General features: G+C 34.5%; 2 protein-coding genes across 3 annotated transcripts; both read left to right on the plus strand.

Annotated features, from left to right (window-relative positions):
* Nucleotides 1–465: 465 nt before the first annotated feature.
* On the plus strand, nucleotides 466–2,712 carry LOC127812472 (hypothetical protein At1g04090-like). Its single transcript, XM_052352868.1, has 2 exons — nucleotides 466–775; nucleotides 873–2,712. Exons 1-2 carry the CDS (start codon nucleotides 670–672, stop codon nucleotides 2,441–2,443), a joined length of 1,677 nt encoding a protein of 558 aa, XP_052208828.1. The 5' UTR covers nucleotides 466–669; the 3' UTR covers nucleotides 2,444–2,712.
* A 1,056-nt stretch (nucleotides 2,713–3,768) lies between these two features.
* Nucleotides 3,769–7,855, plus strand: LOC127812521 (uncharacterized). Of its 2 annotated transcripts, none has more exons than XM_052352930.1 (5): nucleotides 3,769–4,105; nucleotides 5,054–5,184; nucleotides 6,144–6,266; nucleotides 6,448–6,575; nucleotides 7,114–7,855. In XM_052352930.1, the coding sequence occupies exons 1-5, from the start codon at nucleotides 3,898–3,900 to the stop codon at nucleotides 7,418–7,420; spliced, it is 897 nt and encodes a 298-aa protein (XP_052208890.1). In that variant the 5' UTR covers nucleotides 3,769–3,897; the 3' UTR covers nucleotides 7,421–7,855. The 2 variants fall into 2 exon arrangements, with proteins under 2 accessions (XP_052208890.1, XP_052208892.1); XM_052352932.1 differs by having other exon boundaries at nucleotides 3,914–4,056.
* The last annotated feature ends 10,221 nt before the right edge of the window (nucleotides 7,856–18,076 follow it).

Genomic DNA, 18,076 nt, shown 5'->3' on the forward strand with positions numbered 1-18,076 from the left:
ATTTCCTTTTGACCCCACGTGTTGTCTTTCTTCTCGTTGTGTGTGTGGACGTGTTCTTATGTGCGACGACATCATTTGTAGGCGTAGGGTAACACCGAAAACGTGATTGATGAGTTGTTAAAGGCAAGCAAATAAGTAGGAGCGACCCAAACGAGGAACAAGGAAGGGTGGTGGTGGCCCAAGGAAGCCCTTCGGCAGGACTTTATCTATGGTTGTTGGCACCCATTGGCTTCATTATTGTAGCAATTAATTAATTAAGCACACCAAGAATGCAGCTACCCAAATTAAAAGATAAACGATGGCCGTTCCAAGGATAACATATCTCCCAACAACATTTACAAAAAAAAAAAAAACTCCCAATAGCTTGTCCCATTTGAAAATGGCAATTGCCAAACTGGAAGTCTATAAAATAGGAATAAAACGAGAAAAAAAAGAAGCATATTCTTCCAACATGTTAAAAATATGAGATTATGAGAATTCATCAGTGGGGATTACTTGCAAGAAATACCCATTAACCTTCCTTGTAGAGACTGCTCTACTTGTTCACTGTGCTGACATATAATCAGAATATATGCCCTCAATCTACCCTTGTATTCTCCTTATCCAAGTCTATTTATAGAAGAGCCTCCTCCAGTTGTCATTATTCTATCTTCTTTGCAATATCCAGCAATGGGGAATAATTGCCTGCCTCTCTCATCTTCTTCCAAGCAAAGCAAATATCTGCCCATTGACACCATTTTCAAGCTTCCTTCATCAAGTCCCACTTGGCCACCAGGTTTCTACTTTCTGTTTCATGTCACATTGGCATAAACCATTATGTTCGCTTTAGTTAGCTTATTTTGTGTTTCTGTATTTGTGGGTTCTTATCACAGGTGAAGGATTTGGCAGTGGAGTGATTGATCTAGGAGGGCTCCAAGTCTATGAAACTTCAAATTTCACCAAAGTTTGGGCTGCGAAAGAAGGGGGTCCAGGTGACCTTGGAGCAACCTTCTTTGAGCCTTCCCAGATCCCTGATGGATTCTCCATGCTTGGCTGCTACAGCCAGCCCAACAACCGGCGGCTTTTTGGGTCGGTTCTTGTCGCCAAAGATGTGACAGATGATGCATCAAGAGGGGCGCTAGCAACGCCAATTGACTACACTCTGGTCTGGAGCAGTGAGTCCTTGAAAATTATGGCCGATGGCAATGGCTATATCTGGCTGCCAACACCACCAGATGGCTACAAGGCTGTCGGCCATGTTGTGACCACCTCTCCAAGCAAGCCTTCTCTTGACAAAATCCGATGCGTTCGATCTGATCTCACCGATGAATGTGAGATAAAAAGTTGGATTTGGGGACCGGAGAATGAAATAAAATCAGATGATTTCGGTGTGTATAGCTTGCAGCCTAAAAATAGAGGCACCAACGAGGCTGGCGTACCAGTTGGAACCTTTTTAGCCCAAAACAATGGCTCTGTTCCTCCTCCATCTCTAGCTTGCTTGAAGAACAACAGTAAATCCAACTTATCTTCCATGCCTAATCTAAGCCAACTTGAGGCTTTGGTCCAAGCTTACTCTCCATGGATTTACTTTCATCCTAAAGAAACTTACCTACCTTCTTCTGTGAATTGGTATTTTAGCGAAGGTGCACTGTTATACAAGCAAGGGGAAGAATCAAAGCCTGTTGCAATCGAGCCAAATGGTGCGAATCTTCCCCAAGGCGGCTCAAATGATGGCACGTACTGGATGGACCTCCCGGTTGATGAGAGCGCGAAAGAGAGGATTCTCAAGGGAGATTTGAACAGCTCCGAGACTTATTTGCACGTCAAGCCAATGCTAGGAGCAGCTTATACAGACATTGCTATATGGATCTTCTACCCTTTCAATGGACCGGGCACTGCGAAGCTTGGCCTGATCGACATCCCATTGGGGAAGATTGGGGAACATATTGGAGATTGGGAGCATTTGACTCTAAGAATCAGCAACTTCAATGGGCTGCTACAGAGTGTCTACTTCTCAGAGCACAGCTCGGGGGAATGGATAGATGCCCCGATGCTGGAATTCCTAAAGGGGAATAAGCCCGTGGGCTATTCCTCTCGGAATGGCCATGCTTTCTACGCGAAGCCAGGCCTTGTCTTGCAGGGGGCTGCTGGGATTGGGATAAGGAATGACACGGCGAAAAGTGACAAGATGATCGATACTGGGGCAAGGCATTCGGTGGTTTCAGCCGAGTATCTTGGCAAGGAGGAAATTGTGGAGCCACCATGGCTGAACTATGCTAGGAAATGGGGTCCAAAGGTTACACATGACATCGGGAAGGAGGTCGAGAAGGTGGAGAGTGTGTTGACGGGGGACCTGAAATCGGCATTTGAGAGTTTGGTGAACATTCTGCCTGACGAAGTCTATAGTGAAGATGGTCCTACTGGCCCCAAGTTGAAGAAGAATTGGATTGGAGATGAGGTTTGAAGCTTAAGACAGAATTCTCTCATACACTAATTAAAGCCAATTCAGTTGCAAGCAGAAGTGGCTCCTCTATTCTTCAGATCTTTGCTTGCTTTTCACTAAACAAAAGCCTGGTTTTGTGTTTCTGATTAGTTTCATTCTTTGTGAAGCAGCAGCAGCAGCAGCTTGGGATGCTCTTCTGTAGCATATAAAGTTTCCACTATACTGTGAATCTCTGTGTGTTGTACTTGTCTCTTTTCTCAGCTAAGAAATGTTTAAGCTTTAATGGGTAACCTGTGAATCTCAAACTCCTCTTCTTGGAATTTCTCTATTTGCTGTTGATGAAAACATCTATTGGCTTCAGTACTAGCAATTTATATCATTATTTTTGCTGGGATGGTGGCTTTCTTGCCACTCTGGAATGGATAGACTCAATGGCTAACACTAGCCAATAGAAGAAGTAAATCAGATGATTTGGTGAAGAGGGTGGAAAATGAGTTACAAGATAATATATGCAAAATGTTTATAGAGTATGATAAACTTCTAAACTCAAACGTTTTAGTATTAGAATTTTTTATTTTAGTATTGGAAGTTTTTAGATAGAGGTTTTTTCACAATTCAAATAAATATTCTTCTATTTAAAAAAATAACTTTTCTAATACAACAAAAACTCGCCCTGCCAGAAATTCCTAATCAATCTTAAATGTTATTGCTGCCTTTAATTTTTAGTATCATATGAGTAATAAATAATTCAAAAAAGTCAAGGGTTTTAAAAAGTTTCAATTGAAATAAATAATAAAAATAATGATTTCAACCATGTGTTCACCTCATTTTTAAGTTGAAATGATTTAAAGTTATTAATATATAATACTTAGAAGTGGTAGAGATGGTTTGCCACACGTATTTGGGAGTTTAAAATCTTATGAGATCGTAAGTTTGATTTTATTTTTATGCAAGAATGTACAATCGTATTTATTTATTTTAAGAACTAAACTTTTGATTTTGACTCACAATAAATTTCTCTATACTTAAATTAGGTTAAGATAGACCGTGAATTTTAGAGAGATCGGAACGGTCCATAATAAAAACTATCCATGATTAGGGATCTTTGAGTTTCTCACATTATCACAAAAAAAATTATTAATATATTATTTTTTATATGTTATATTGATCATTGTTATTAATATCATATAACTTTCATAAAGTTGAATATATAAAATTTAAATTTTATTTTTTATTTTTTCTATAATTTATTCTAAAAGTTTCAAATAATTCCAGGATTTTACGTTTGAAGTCTGCCCCCACAATTTAGGGAAAAAAAGAAAAAGTTCAAATTAGAAAAGAAAACAAAAGAAGGGGGCAAAGGCAAATACCATATTGCTCGCTTTCTCTTTCCCTCTCTTGAACAATTCCGATCACCGGGCGAGACTTCCGGAAAAGCCCTGCAGCCACTCATTAATTTACGGTAAAACCCAGCAATGGATTCTCCAGAAACCGCCGACAAGGAGGAAGAGGGCAAGCAGGTTCGGCGCAATGCGTGGTTGCGCTGCTCTGTTTCCCTTCTCTTCTCTCTCGTTGCTCTATTGTCGTTGGCGTTTATGCTAGGTTTCCTAGCAGTTTTTTCCGGCGATTTATGGGTGCGCAATCCGATCTCTGTTCCCTCCCAGTGCAAGATAGTCTCTAACAGTAAATTCTCTTGACCTCCTTTATTGTTTCATTTGACTATATAAAATTTGGGTCTGTTCGGCTGCGATGAGGGAAAGCAGCTAATAAGAACGAAATAGAGAAATGAACTAGGGTCTGTTTGAAATGTGCGAAGATTCCATAATAAGAAAGCAAAATTTGCGACTCTACATGTTGCAATGATTGATTCTCAGTGTCTTTTGTCTTTCCTTGAACCTTTTTTTCCCAGCAGAGGGAACTGAACGCTTGCATTTTGAATACATGAGGCATTCGCCATTCGCCATCCCCTCAAAATTGTAAATGGCAGATGTGATTGCCCCTTTTGTAGCTACAATGGCGCTTTCTTTCCCAGTTATATGTAGTCTATGATGTCATATACGTTTGGCTGTATCTATATTTTTGACGTTATATATCTTTCCCTTCTTGGGTAGAAGCTTACCAATTCATGGGGTAATAATTATCTGTGATGTTACTCTGCTTATGTGATTTGTGCTTCTAATCTGTTATTCCCCTTCTTCACCCTTCTCTTTTTTATTGAAGAGAAGGTTTGTTGAAAGTTTATATTAGGGCTTGTAGGCGTGAAATGGACAGTGGTATATTCTGTGTTATTAATATCCGTATAAAAACATTTATGGGTCTTTTGCTCTATAGAACCTTACGTAGGAGTGTAATAACTCTCAAGAAAGCACACAGAGAAGAGAGTTTCTGGCAATGTGGTGAAATGTTTGATAACCAATTATTATGTCTGGAAAAAAAAAAAATAAAGTAACTGCAAAATAGAACCGTGGGCAAGTTTAAGACGTGGTAGCATTAATGGCATTCATGGACGCATAATCAGGTTTACATTTGCTTTTGTGGCTATCGCATAAAATAAAAAAAAAAACTATTTACTAGCTCTCTGTAGAATTTCAAGCCTGGTTTGTTTAACTTTATTTTTCTTGTTTCCTCCAGGTGTGGATCTTAGATCATCTAAGGTCTGCGATCTTGGCTTGTTAAATTATAAAGCAACAGATGTGTTTTACCCCTTTGAAAGAAAGAAATTTCGATGCCATTATGATTACTATTGGGCTTCCATATTCAAGGTGAATGTTGTAAATTCTTGAACCATGTGACAGACTACTGTGTCAAATTTTCTTTTGCGTGTACCTGATCAATAATTTTTAACTTTTCGTTGATAACTTTTCAGGTTGCATGTTAATAAGTTCCATATCATTGACTTGGAGCATCAAAAGTTGTTGAGAGAGTTAAATATTCTATATGAAGTTTACTCATGGCATTGCCCTATTGATTTTTTTCTTCATTAATGTTCTCATGATAGAAAATATATTTGTCTAGTACTATATAGTACTTGGTGGTGTATTGCTCTCTTCTCAAGTTGAGTTGATTTGTTTTGTCAGGGGATTTCTTTTATCCGCTTTTCCCCTTTTTTGGCTGTTTGCTGTCCTCATCTTGAGGCTATATTTTTGGTGTTGGATCTCTTGTACTTTCTTTTTTGGGTTTCTGGTATGTTATTAAAAACTTCTAAATCTTCTTACGATGTGGAAGTTGTTATTTGTCTTCATTTGGACATGGTCATGGTAGCAGATAACCCATCTTTCTTCTTTGGCATAATTATTTTTGTATATTGCTTTTTACCCACTGTAAGAACTGAAACTGTCTCTATTATTGTTACTTGGTTGAATTAGGACCAAAACCTAGTCCATTTAGAGGGCCTATGGTATATACTTCTTTCATCTCCATTTCCTTTCCCTTCTTTTTCTGATGTTGCTGATGGATGCTTGGTGATGGTTATCGAATTTAAGATAGCTGAAAAGAGGGTGTCTTTAGAGAAGAAGGCTCCTTGCTTTGCGAGGGTTGTCTTCATATGTGGTCTTACGTGTGCCTTGTAAAGAGGTTGCTTCCACAACTCGAACTCATGACTGACCAATTACGAAGGATCAACTTTACCATTGCTACCGAGGCTCATCCTCTTGAATTTAAGATAGCTAAATTATAGTTTTATTTTATCTAAGCATTTTTTTGGTCCCCCAAACAATTTCAGGTTGAATACAAAGACCGTTTGGGTCAGACTCGACTCGCACTTGTAGAGGAGCCAAATGAAGCCCTGTCCCCTCATTGTAGACCTACTTTTGGTGTTGCATGGTTGACGAAAGATAAGTTCAAGGCAGGTGTTGCAAAAAATGAGTGTAGTTTCTCACTTTACAATTGAACAAACTTGAACTGTTGTTAGATAAATTAAGAATTTCAACAATTGTTTTACATGCTTGTTGACTACCATATTTGGTTCATTCTTTCTAAATTCTGATTTGGGGATGATGTTCTTACATCTTAATGGTATTTTTTAGGTGAATGAAACTTACAACTGCTGGTATACATTTGGCCTTTCCAAAGTAAATATTTATCATGACAGTTTTTTTAATTGCCAAGCAAAAAGTCCATCTACTGTTGAGATGCTCAGACAATGTCTCATCCTGTGAGTATAATGCAGTTTTTTTCTTTTCCTTTAGCCCATTCTAGCCACGTGCTCTAAGTTCCCATTCTTAATGAACTCTCCATGTGGAGATCTCTTCATTAAATGAAGTTTCATAGACCTCATTTATTTTGTTGTCACATCACTCATAATATATTCTTTGAATTCTTTGGTTGTTGGGACAAATACTAAAACCTTGTATATTGTCATAAGAACAATATATGATTACCGAAACCAGCTAACTGTATAAGGTTCAGAATGTGCATCTTCTTTTTAACTTCAAAAACAGCATAGTGATTAGTTGACGTGTTTAGATACATGCTGGTGCTATTTGGATTATGTAGATATGCAGCCCTTCTCTTGGTTGGAAGGATTGTAAATATTTTCCATCTTTTTGTTAAAAGCACTTCTTTACAATTGATGTATGGAATCATCCATTATCTTGGACATGGTTGAGGAGAATGTACGTGGATGTATACCTGGTGCCACTGTGTTTTGCCATCCATATTATTTAGTTATAATTTGCCTTTACACTTGACAGATACATGAGGATAGTAGAAACCTGGTATGCTAGGAGGGAAAGAGCATGGTACTGGAAGTGGGAAGCAGTTGCTGGTGTTGTAATGGGGTTCTCAACTTCCTTGATCTCCATGGCGTTGATTAAAATCCTCCAACAAGCTAAATCTTGTTTGCCCCATGGTGCTGCAGTCAGGCTCAGGCCTTTGGCTTCCCATGCAGAGCGCCTAAAGCATGCTTGTCTTTTTGTAGCATACTTCTCCTTCATAGGTTGGTTGACCATCCAATATGGAAAAATGTTCGGCTTCCCGGGTATTGCTGGAGTACGCTGATACAAAGCAGAAGGCTTGTTTTGTTTGTAGCATACTTCTTTCTTATGGGTTGGTTGGCCATCCGTTATAGAAAAGGGTCACCTCCCACATATTTTCCAGAGTGCAGTAATACAAAGCAGCATTTTTTTCTTTTTTGGTAATAGTGCTGGTTGCCGATGTAATTGGAAATGGGTAACTTCTGGAACTACAATGAGAAACAAATGCAACCTTATTGTGCAAAGTGTGCTTCTGTGTGGGTACCTTGATATACCTTGTCATACCATTTAGTGCAAAAGCATGTAGTCTGTAACAAGAAATCTTTGCAGTTTGGTGAATTGATTGTCTTACTGAGAGTTGTAACTTTAGGAAGATTAGCATATCATGATTGTGAGCAACTCAGCATTTCTTCTGCTGGTGTAAAATCTTACTCTTGGCTATATGGAAAGCATCTGTTATGTTCCCATCCTTGTGTTTTGTTTTCTGGCTTCAATATTTGCCCGAGCAACAGGGACGTGTGTCTCAGCCTTTTGCAAATTCGTAGGTACTTTTTCTTTCATTACCTTTTAAAGGGGTTCAACAGGAAATTTGATGCTCTATGTGAATGATATTTAACTAATTATTAACATGCAATTTACAAAGTTATAAAGATTCTGTTATAAAAATAATAATATTTTATAAGATATTTATATTATTATATATATATATATAATATAATTGTAACTCTTTCTCCATACCCTTCCCTTTCCTTTATCAAAGTTGACAGTTTCTCTCCAGACCAGAATTGTCTTCCTCCTTTTGTTTCTTTATAATTTCCTGTATCTTCTTACATGACTTTTTAATTTACTATTGAAATTACAGTTGCATTGATGAAATTGGATAAATTCAATTTACTATTGAAATTACTACTGAAGTTATCAAATGGAGATTGTTCACTTTTTCTCTATAAATAGAGAATCTTGCCCAGTCACACATAATAGATTTTCAATTCATTACCTTTTTCTTTCTAATATTACTTTCTTATGTATCAATATTTGTTGGGTTTTATTTCTTTTGTTGTTCCTGTCACCTTATACTACTATTATTCTATAACTAGTAATACAAGAAAAGTTTGTTATATTATGCTGATAGTCGCTTTTAATATAATCATTATTATCTGTGGCATAATCTATCTTTAGGACAGTGATATTTCTTCTCAAGTTTAATTATTTTTATCATCATCATTTTGTTTCTTTTATACCTTCAATTTTTCCCAACAATCTAAAAGTAGACGGCCTCTTCCGATATCAACAATTCTATTGACAATGCCACCAATCCAAATGGTGAGGAAAATTCCATCAATGTTCCATCTCCTGTTCCATCCACACCATTGTCATATGCCAAGGTATTTCCTATCATATCCAAGATTGAGGTTTTTGATGGCAACAATTTCAAACGGTGGCAAGAAAGAGTAAATTCAATACTTTATGTGTATAGAGTCGCCTCGCATTAATTGGATCCAAACCCAAAGATGGTGACTGATTAGTGGTTAATTTTGTAAAAATTTTGTTATAATTATACCCTTCTTTCGATCTTAAATATGGTTTAAATTATATATTAATATATATTTTATGGTTATATGTAAATTTAAATTGAAAGATGAATGAAATGAAGTTCTAAAGTAAATAATAATAATATATAAAATTATATATAATACATATATATCATTATATGCATGCATGTAATATATATATAATATATAATTTATTAATAACATTAAATTATTTTTATTTTTATTTTTTTTAGGCATGAAGAATTCAAATCCATGAAGAAATCAAACCCATGGAGAAATCAAGTCCATGAAGAATTCAAATCCATGAAGAAATCAAGCACCATGAAAAATTAAAGTCCATGAAGAATTCAAGCCCATGAAGAATTAAGGCCCAATTTGAACAACCCATGGAAAATATTATTTGGAGAAGGCCCAAGGATTATTTTTAATCCTAATGAAGATTAAAAACCAATTTATAGAAATCTATTTTTATTTTTTATGTGAGAGCTTTATTAAGTGTGTTTTTTAGCTAAAATCCATTTAACTATTAGGTGGATATTATAGCTAAAATCCATTTAACTTTATGAGTGCTTTATTAGGTATGTATTTTAGCTAAAATCCATTTAATATTAGGTGTGTATTATAGCTAAAATCCATTTAACTTTAAATGTGTGAGTGCCCATTAGATATAATTATGTCTAATTGAATAATTGAAATTGTGTGGTTTGTATTGCATCTTGTGGCCTATAAATAGCTCACTTAATTGCATTTGTAAGTGTGATTATTATTCTTGAATAAAAGTTTAGTTGTTTCCTTATAATTCTCTCTTTGAGAATTGTTCTTGTTCTTTCTCATTTTCTTTAGTACTTTCTCTTATAATCTTACTTTTTTCTTTCTTCTTTTAAATTCTTATGTCATTTATTATTACTTTATTATTCACCGCCTAAATGGCCGGTTAATTTGTGCCTTTAAATTTCTGCAATTTTAATTCTTGTCATTTAATTATCCACCGCCTAAATGGCCGGTTAGTTTATGCCTTTAAATTTCTTGTCATTTAAATTCTGTTATTTAAATTACGTCATTTAAATTTATGTCAATTAACTTTCAAATAAAAATGAGTAGTTAAATCTAATCTTGGGTTAAGGCAAGGACAGTGTCCAACGCTAATGATTCCCAAAGAAAGCTGCGCTTTAAATAAGTAACATTAATTTAAATTTCAGTATGAGTGTGTATTAATTATTAAAAAATCACTAGGTTTGGATTGGAGCGTAAGCCTAACTTAGAGCTTTCATGCCATGTATGAAAGTTACTAGAACTGGAAACGCTATCATACCTAAACCCAGATGATTAATTTAGTTGTTTTGTGTATTAATTGCAATTGGATTTATGGTGGTTGCTTAAATTAGAATCTCGCATATCATGCATGGGGATTGCTTAACCTAGAACTATCATCATCTCTAATTGCATTTAATAACAAACCCTCATATCTGAAATTAAATTAATGTTGCTAATTTTTTATGCTAAAATTTGGGAATCAACGGGTTGGTACTGAAATTGTCTTAACTCAAGCACTATCCAAATTCATATTTTTACGTTTAATGTTTATTTCAATTTTTGCCTTACTTTATTTTCTAGTATCTGTTGTCTAAAAACAAAACCATAAAAAATCTTGTTGTCAATTTGTCCAAATGCGTGTGCGTGTGTGTGACATTCTTTTTCTTTTGCCATAAATAAATCTCTCAGTGGACGACCTGGATTCATCCAGAAAATATAAATTTAAATTTGGACTACAACTGCACTCGTACACTGGCGAGTATAAACCTCTCACTAAAATAAAAAAAATATAAAAGTTTTATTATGATTTGTTTTTATTGTGTTTTAATTGCAGGGTGAGAGTGCAGTCAAATTTTGGCGCCGTTGCCGGGGAGATTAAGGCAAAAACAAAAAGAAAAAAATAAAAAAAAATAAAAGAATAAGCATCTCTTGATAAAATCGGTAACTCTATTTCTCTTTTACTTTATTTTTGTTTGTGCATTGTATATGAGACTGAGATCAGGTAGAATTTTGAAACAGTATTTTCATATCATTCTGAGTCTTTACCTGCAATTGGATTGTCAACTTTACACTCATGTCTCAAAATTACTACAATCTGTCTGCACAAGATACTTATCATGATGAAAATTATCATTTTGAATCCGATTTGTCTAGACCTCTTAAGGATTATCTATACCCTCTTAGGCAAGCCACTTTTGATTTGCAACCAGACACTACCCATTTGTTACCCACTTACCATGAAATTGAGGTTTGGTGTGCTGTGTGTGAAACTTCAGCTCATTTAACGGATGATTGCCCTATAATACCTGCTTTTAAGGAGGTATTGTATGGTCAATCCAGTTACACACACACACACAACTATGAGAGAATGTATTACCAGAACCATGAGGAAAACTACCATTCGGACTTTGATGCATATCACCTTAATTCACACTTTCATCCAAATTTCTCATGGGAAAATGATTTTGTAGCCCAACCACATGAGCACTTCCTTTCCCAGCCTCAATCATTTCAAACTAATGAAGGGTCTACATTCGATGCATATCAACCCCCTCATGGGAGTTCATTAGAAGATACCTTCAATCTATTTATGCAAGGCCAAATGGAAATTTTTACACAAATGTCCAAATGTCAAGAACATACCATTAGAGTTACAGAGGACATTAGGAACCAATTGACACAGCTAACACAGACTTTGAGCATGTCAGAGCCTGTCCATCCCAACTCACTCCAAATCCCATTAATAAAACCCATCATCAAAAGTGAAAGTCAGGAGCAGGACATAGGAGTGACTGTCTTAAGGAATGGAGAAATAATTGAGAAACTTGATGCCCCTAGGACAGTACACCCTTTGGTGCAAGAAGAGAGAGTGGTTGATCATAGTGAGGTAGATGTCAATGAAGCCTTGGAGGAAGAAAAAGACCAAAATGATGTAAGAAAAGAAGAAACCTGGGAGGAAGAAGAGGATAAAATTCGAGAGCCAAAATGTGAAAAAATCATAAGTTTATCCACATTTACCCCTCAATTTCTATCTTTTAGGTTAGTCGATATTATTGAGGATCAAATTAAACCAAACACGTGTGAGATGTTTGTGCAAATTAAAGTGTCATACGCGGATATAATAAAACGAACACCTCCGGACGATATATTTTCAAAATATATATGTGCATTCATGAGAAAAATCAATTTATATAATTTTGAAAATAACTTTAAAAGTGGTGTAGTGAATGGGAGATATTATACGTTTAGGTGGGCAACCACTCATTTGATCCTTAATTGGAAGAAAAGAAAAAAAATTCTAAAAAAAAATTAAATAAAAATATAATAAAATAATTTTATATATATATATATACATATAAGTTGTTCATTTTCTTCATTACTTAACTAGTGTTTCTCTATGTGCAGTCTAAATAAAATTTCTCCATACGAGTTTATGTATTGAAGACCGCCAGGTATGCCTATCTTCTATCCTTTTATTGCCAATTGAGGACAATACGCAATTTAAGTTGGGGGGTAAGGTGTCTACAAAATTTTACCTAAAAAAAAATAAATAAATAAAAATAAAACAAAATTAATTAAAAAAAAATTGAATTGAGAGAGACAGAATTGATGCTGGTGGTAGCCATTTTTTCTTGGGCAGTGCAATCACACTGCCCTATAAAGAAAGAAGGCACACTGCCAAATGTTGAAAACAGAGGCGCCGAGCGTTGAAAAAAAAAAAAAAAAAGGCACACTGCCAAATGTTGAAAAATGAGACGCTAAACGACGTCAAGTCTGACGGTGCAATTATGGCATGCCTCGAGTCGAGTGTAGAATAGTGATGCCCATTGCTCTATAAGAGACTCCATATCTGTATGAGGCAAGTCACCCCTCTTGAGCTCAATCTTCTCTCCTTTGTGTTATTCTCCGATCAGGTACTCTCATCCCTTTTGTAAAGTTTATAGTTCTTTACTTTCTTCTTAGTATAATTTTTTTTTAAAAAAAAAAAAAATGGATCTTTATCTCTCAAAAATTCACAAGTACTATCCATCTCTCCCGCAGAATGATTTGAAAAAAATTTATGTTGCTATGTGTGAAAGACTTAGGTTGTTGATGCTTAATAACATCCCTGAAGATATTCGTTGGCTGATCGAAGCAAAAGTTCGATTAGCTGGTGAAACTTCACCTAGTTTTAAGCATTTTCCAGGCTTAGGGAAGAGTAGTTTTGCGAAGAAAAGAAGAGCGAAAAGAGTGAATGGTTGTTACAAATGTGCTCGATGGACCTGTAACACACGATGCAAATCTGTGGGGTTTACGTCTATAAATCGAGAAGATAAAATTAGTTTCATAAAGGATGGACTGAGTAAGGAGTCTCTGGATGATATCCGATTGACTCTTGAGACGCATCCATGTGGAATAGTGCAAAGAGAACTTCTTGCTTTATGGACCCAGTTCAGAAGTGACCACCAACGCTATAGTCTTGGGAATCTGACTAAAAACGATCCTGTTTGCCAATCTATAAGAAAATTGGATGGGAAGTTTATCCCCGCTTCATAGAAAGTGTTTAAGCCGTTTCTGGACGTAAAACCAGAGGAAGATGTGAGCCACAATCACAACTACTTATACATACGCATGATTTTTGTTTGTATTTATTTCTTGTTGAATTGTTGTATAGCTACTTTTGATCGCCAAACTTCTTTTCAGGACATACAAAAGGAACAAACATGGAAGGTCAGTTAGTTCGTCGAATCAATACCATATGCGTACTTTGTGGCTCTCAACTTGGGAGCGATATTTGTTACGCACTTGCAGCGAACGAACTTGGTAAAAAATTAGGAGAGAAAAAAATTAATTTGGTATATGGAGGGGGAAGTCGTGGATTGAATGGTTATGTTTCACAAGCTGTACATCTTGAAAATTCATCTGTGGTAGGTATAATGCCAATCCCTTTAGCTGAACCACATATTTCCGGGATTACACGCGGTCAATTTATAGAAACGACTTCTATGTCTGAGCGCATGGCTTGTAAGATTTATCAGTCAGATGCCTTCATTGCTTTACCAGGAGGTTTTGGAACACTTGAAGAAATCTTTTGTATAATCTCCTGGGCCAAGAGTAATCTCCATACCAAACCCATTGGACTTTTAAATGTTAACCATTTTTTCGATGGGTTACTCTCTTTTCTTGATCAAGCTGTGGACCAACAGTTCATTTCTCGTTCAGCAAGAAAGATTCTCATTTCTGCATCCACCATTGATAAGCTGTTAGAGAAATTACATGCTTATGTTCCACAGTACGATCCTCATGAGCCTCGGATAGACTGGTCTAAGGCAATTAGTAACAAGCGCCAAAGGGGTCCGATTAATTTAGATTTATCACTGTGAGAAATGCTCTTTATTAAGATGGCTGAGTAAGGAGTACTTTTTGTACTCTTGAGACGCATCTAGTTATTGTACACCTTGCAGGATTTTTCTTGGTTGTGTTCTTTAAAAAAAAAAAAAAACAAAAAAACAAAACTGTGGAATGTTGTTAGCAAAGTCTTTGATAAGATGGCTGAGTAAGGAGTACTTTTTGTACTCTTGAGACGCATTTTGCTTATCTTATGACTTGCATGAAATTTTTATTTTGGTGTGAAAATATAAATATATATATATATGGTGTGCTCATTTGTTGTTTAAGTTTTAGCAGTTCACAGCAAATCTATGGACTTGTGGAGTTACAGGTATTCTTAACAACCCTAATTTATTACTGCAATTCAAGTTGGGGGGTGTAAGATTTAGTTATGAATTATTTGGTTCATATTTAACTGTGAGTTTGCTATTGCTAGTTTGTTGTCTTGTGTGAATTGATTATCTTTATCTGCTCTTATTAAAAAAAAAAAAAATGTGTTTTAAATAATGCTATTCCTAAAGTTTTGAAGTTATGCACTGATAGCCGGTTAAGTTTGCAATACGAAACATGGATGCATTGATTTCTTATTTGAAAACGTATGTGCATTAGAATAAGTAATTTGCATTCATCGGGGATTCAAAATTTAAAAATTGGTTATCGGTCATAAAGTCAAAGGTAACAGTAATTAGCTGATTAGTACATTGTATGATCCCTCAACAGAAGTGGAGACTATTACCCAAGTAAGTGTTTGAGCCTAATAACCATTAATTCTGAGTGAAATAACACTTACTCTAAATATGCTCTCTTGTTTATCTTATCTTTTCAATGGCTTCAAAATATCAATTCGTTTTGAATGTCTAGTATGATAATGGATAAGTTTGACTGGTTTCAAACTCTGAATTAGATGACTGAGTATCATCGTTTTGTAGAAGCATGATAGAGGGATCAATTTCTTTCATTTTGAGCTTATTAAACCTTTTTCTTTCTTTAAATTAACCTCATTTGCTATCCCATTTGAGCTATGTGTAGTACAATTTCTTTCGTTACCCTCGTTTGGTGTGATTTTGGGAATTAGTCTGTTTATCTATTTTCATATTTAAAGAGAAAAAAAAAAGAAAAAAATGAAAAAAAAGAAAAAAAAAAAAGAAGAAAAAAAAGTGAAAAAAAGGGGGAAAATTCTCTTAGCTATTCAGCATAACTGTTTCAAAAGAAATGGTAAAAAAAAAAAAAAAAATCCCGACACACCCTTTGCACACTCTACCTTTTCTTTGACAACCCGTATTAACCTTATAGCCCCATTACAACCCATTCTGGTCCCTTTTTGATGCTATAAATCATGTGATCTCAGAATTCGAGTTTGGAGTAGGGAATCATGTTAAAATTCAGAAGTTACTCATCTAGAGCATTATTCCAATCGTGAAGCTATGTCAATTTCCTTGTTCTTTCATGAAAATACGTTCCTTGTATTTGGGATGGCACCGAGTTTTGAACTTGTTCTGCATTTACTCTTATAACGGTGCACCCCCTTGTGTATACACTTGAGGAATCCTTTTTATTGGAGAGAAAATCCATAGTAAGATTTGAAGTCAAAACTTTGAGGGAGTAAGTCTGTGTGTTGGTTATCCTAATTTTCATTCCTAAGATTATATGACCTTTAACCAAAAATCTGATTTAGAATACTAAATTATTTATTCAATTTTATGCATTTCGGTTTCGAATTTGAAATTTTTACATTCATACAGTTATTAAAGCTTGGCATGTGTATAATCTGATTGCTAAGGGATTAGCAATGTTTAAGTTGGGGGTATGATTAGTGGTTAATTTTGTAAAAATTTTGTTATAATTATACCCTTCTTTCGATCTTAAATATGGTTTAAATTAGATATTAATATATATTTTATGGTTATATGTAAATTTAAATTGAAAGATGAATGAAATGAAGTTCTAAAGTAAATAATAATAATATATAAAATTATATATAATACATATATATCATTATATGCATGCATGTAATATATATATAATATAATCTAATATATATATATGCCATGTGTAATACATATATATAATATATAATTTATTAATAACATTAAATTATTTTTATTTTTATTTTTTTTAGGCATGAAGAATTCAAGCCCATGAAGACTTAAAGTCCATGAAGAATTCAAGTCCATGAAGAAATCAAACCCATGGAGAAATCAAGTCCATGAAGAATTCAAATCCATGAAGAAATCAAGCCCCATAAAAAATTAAAGTCCATGAAGAATTCAAACCCATGAAGAATTAAGACCCAATTTGAACAACCCATGGAAAATATTATTTGGAGAAGGCCCAAGGATTATTTTTAATCCTAATGAAGATTAAAAACCAATTTATAGAAATCTATTTTTATTTTTTATGTGAGAGCTTTATTAAGTGTGTTTTTTAGCTAAAATCCATTTAACTATTAGGTGGATATTATAGCTAAAATCCATTTAACTTTATGAGTGCTTTATTAGGTATGTATTTTAGCTAAAATCCATTTAATATTAGGTGTGTATTATAGCTAAAATCCATTTAACTTTAAGTGTGTGAGTGCCCATTAGATATAATTATGTCTAATTGAATAATTGAAATTGTGTGGTTTGTATTGCATCTTGTGGCCTATAAATAGCTCACTTGATTGCATTTGTAAGTGTGATTATTATTTTTGAATAAAAGTTTAGTTGTTTCCTTATAATTCTCTCTTTGAGAATTGTTCTTGTTCTTTCTCATTTTCTTTAGTACTTTCTCTTATAATCTTACTTTTTTCTTTCTTCTTTTAAATTCTTATGTCATTTATTATTACTTTATTATTCACCGCCTAAATGGCCGGTTAATTTGTGTCTTTAAATTTCTGCAATTTTAATTCTTGTCATTTAATTATTCACCGCCTAAATGGCCGGTTAGTTTATGCCTTTAAATTTCTGCAATTTTAATTCTTGTCATTTAATTATCCACCGCCTAAATGGCCGGTTAGTTTATGCCTTTAAATTTCTTGTCATTTAAATTCTGTTATTTAAATTACGTCATTTAAATTTATGTCAATTAACTTTCAAATAAAAATGAGTAGTTAAATCTAATCTTGGGTTAAGGCAAGGACAGTGTCCAACGCTAATGATTCCCAAAGAAAGCTGCGCTTTAAATAAGTAACATTAATTTAAATTTCAGTATGAGTGTGTATTAATTATTAAAAAATCACTAGGTTTGGATTGGAGCGTAAGCCTAACTTAGAGCTTTCATGCCATGTATGAGAGTTACTAGAACTGGAAACGCTATCATACCTAAACCCAGATGATTAATTTAGTTGTTTTGTGTATTAATTGCAATTGGATTTATGGTGGTTGCTTAAATTAGAATCTCGCATATCATGCATGGGGATTGCTTAACCTAGAACTATCATCATCTCTAATTGCATTTAATAACAAACCCTCATATCTGAAATTAAATTAATGTTGCTAATTTTTTATGCTAAAATTTGGGAATCAACGGGTTGGTACTGAAATTGTCTTAACTCAAGCACTATCCAAATTCATATTTTTACGTTTAATGTTTATTTCAATTTTTGCCTTACTTTATTTTCTAGTATCTGTTGTCTAAAAACAAAACCATAAAAAATCTTGTTGTCAATTTGTCCAAATGCGTGTGCGTGTGTGTGACATTCTTTTTCTTTTGCCATAAATAAATCTCTCAGTGGACGACCTGGA

This window comes from Diospyros lotus, chromosome 11 (assembly GCF_014633365.1).
Source record: "Diospyros lotus cultivar Yz01 chromosome 11, ASM1463336v1, whole genome shotgun sequence".
Taxonomy (NCBI): Eukaryota; Viridiplantae; Streptophyta; class Magnoliopsida; order Ericales; family Ebenaceae; genus Diospyros; species Diospyros lotus.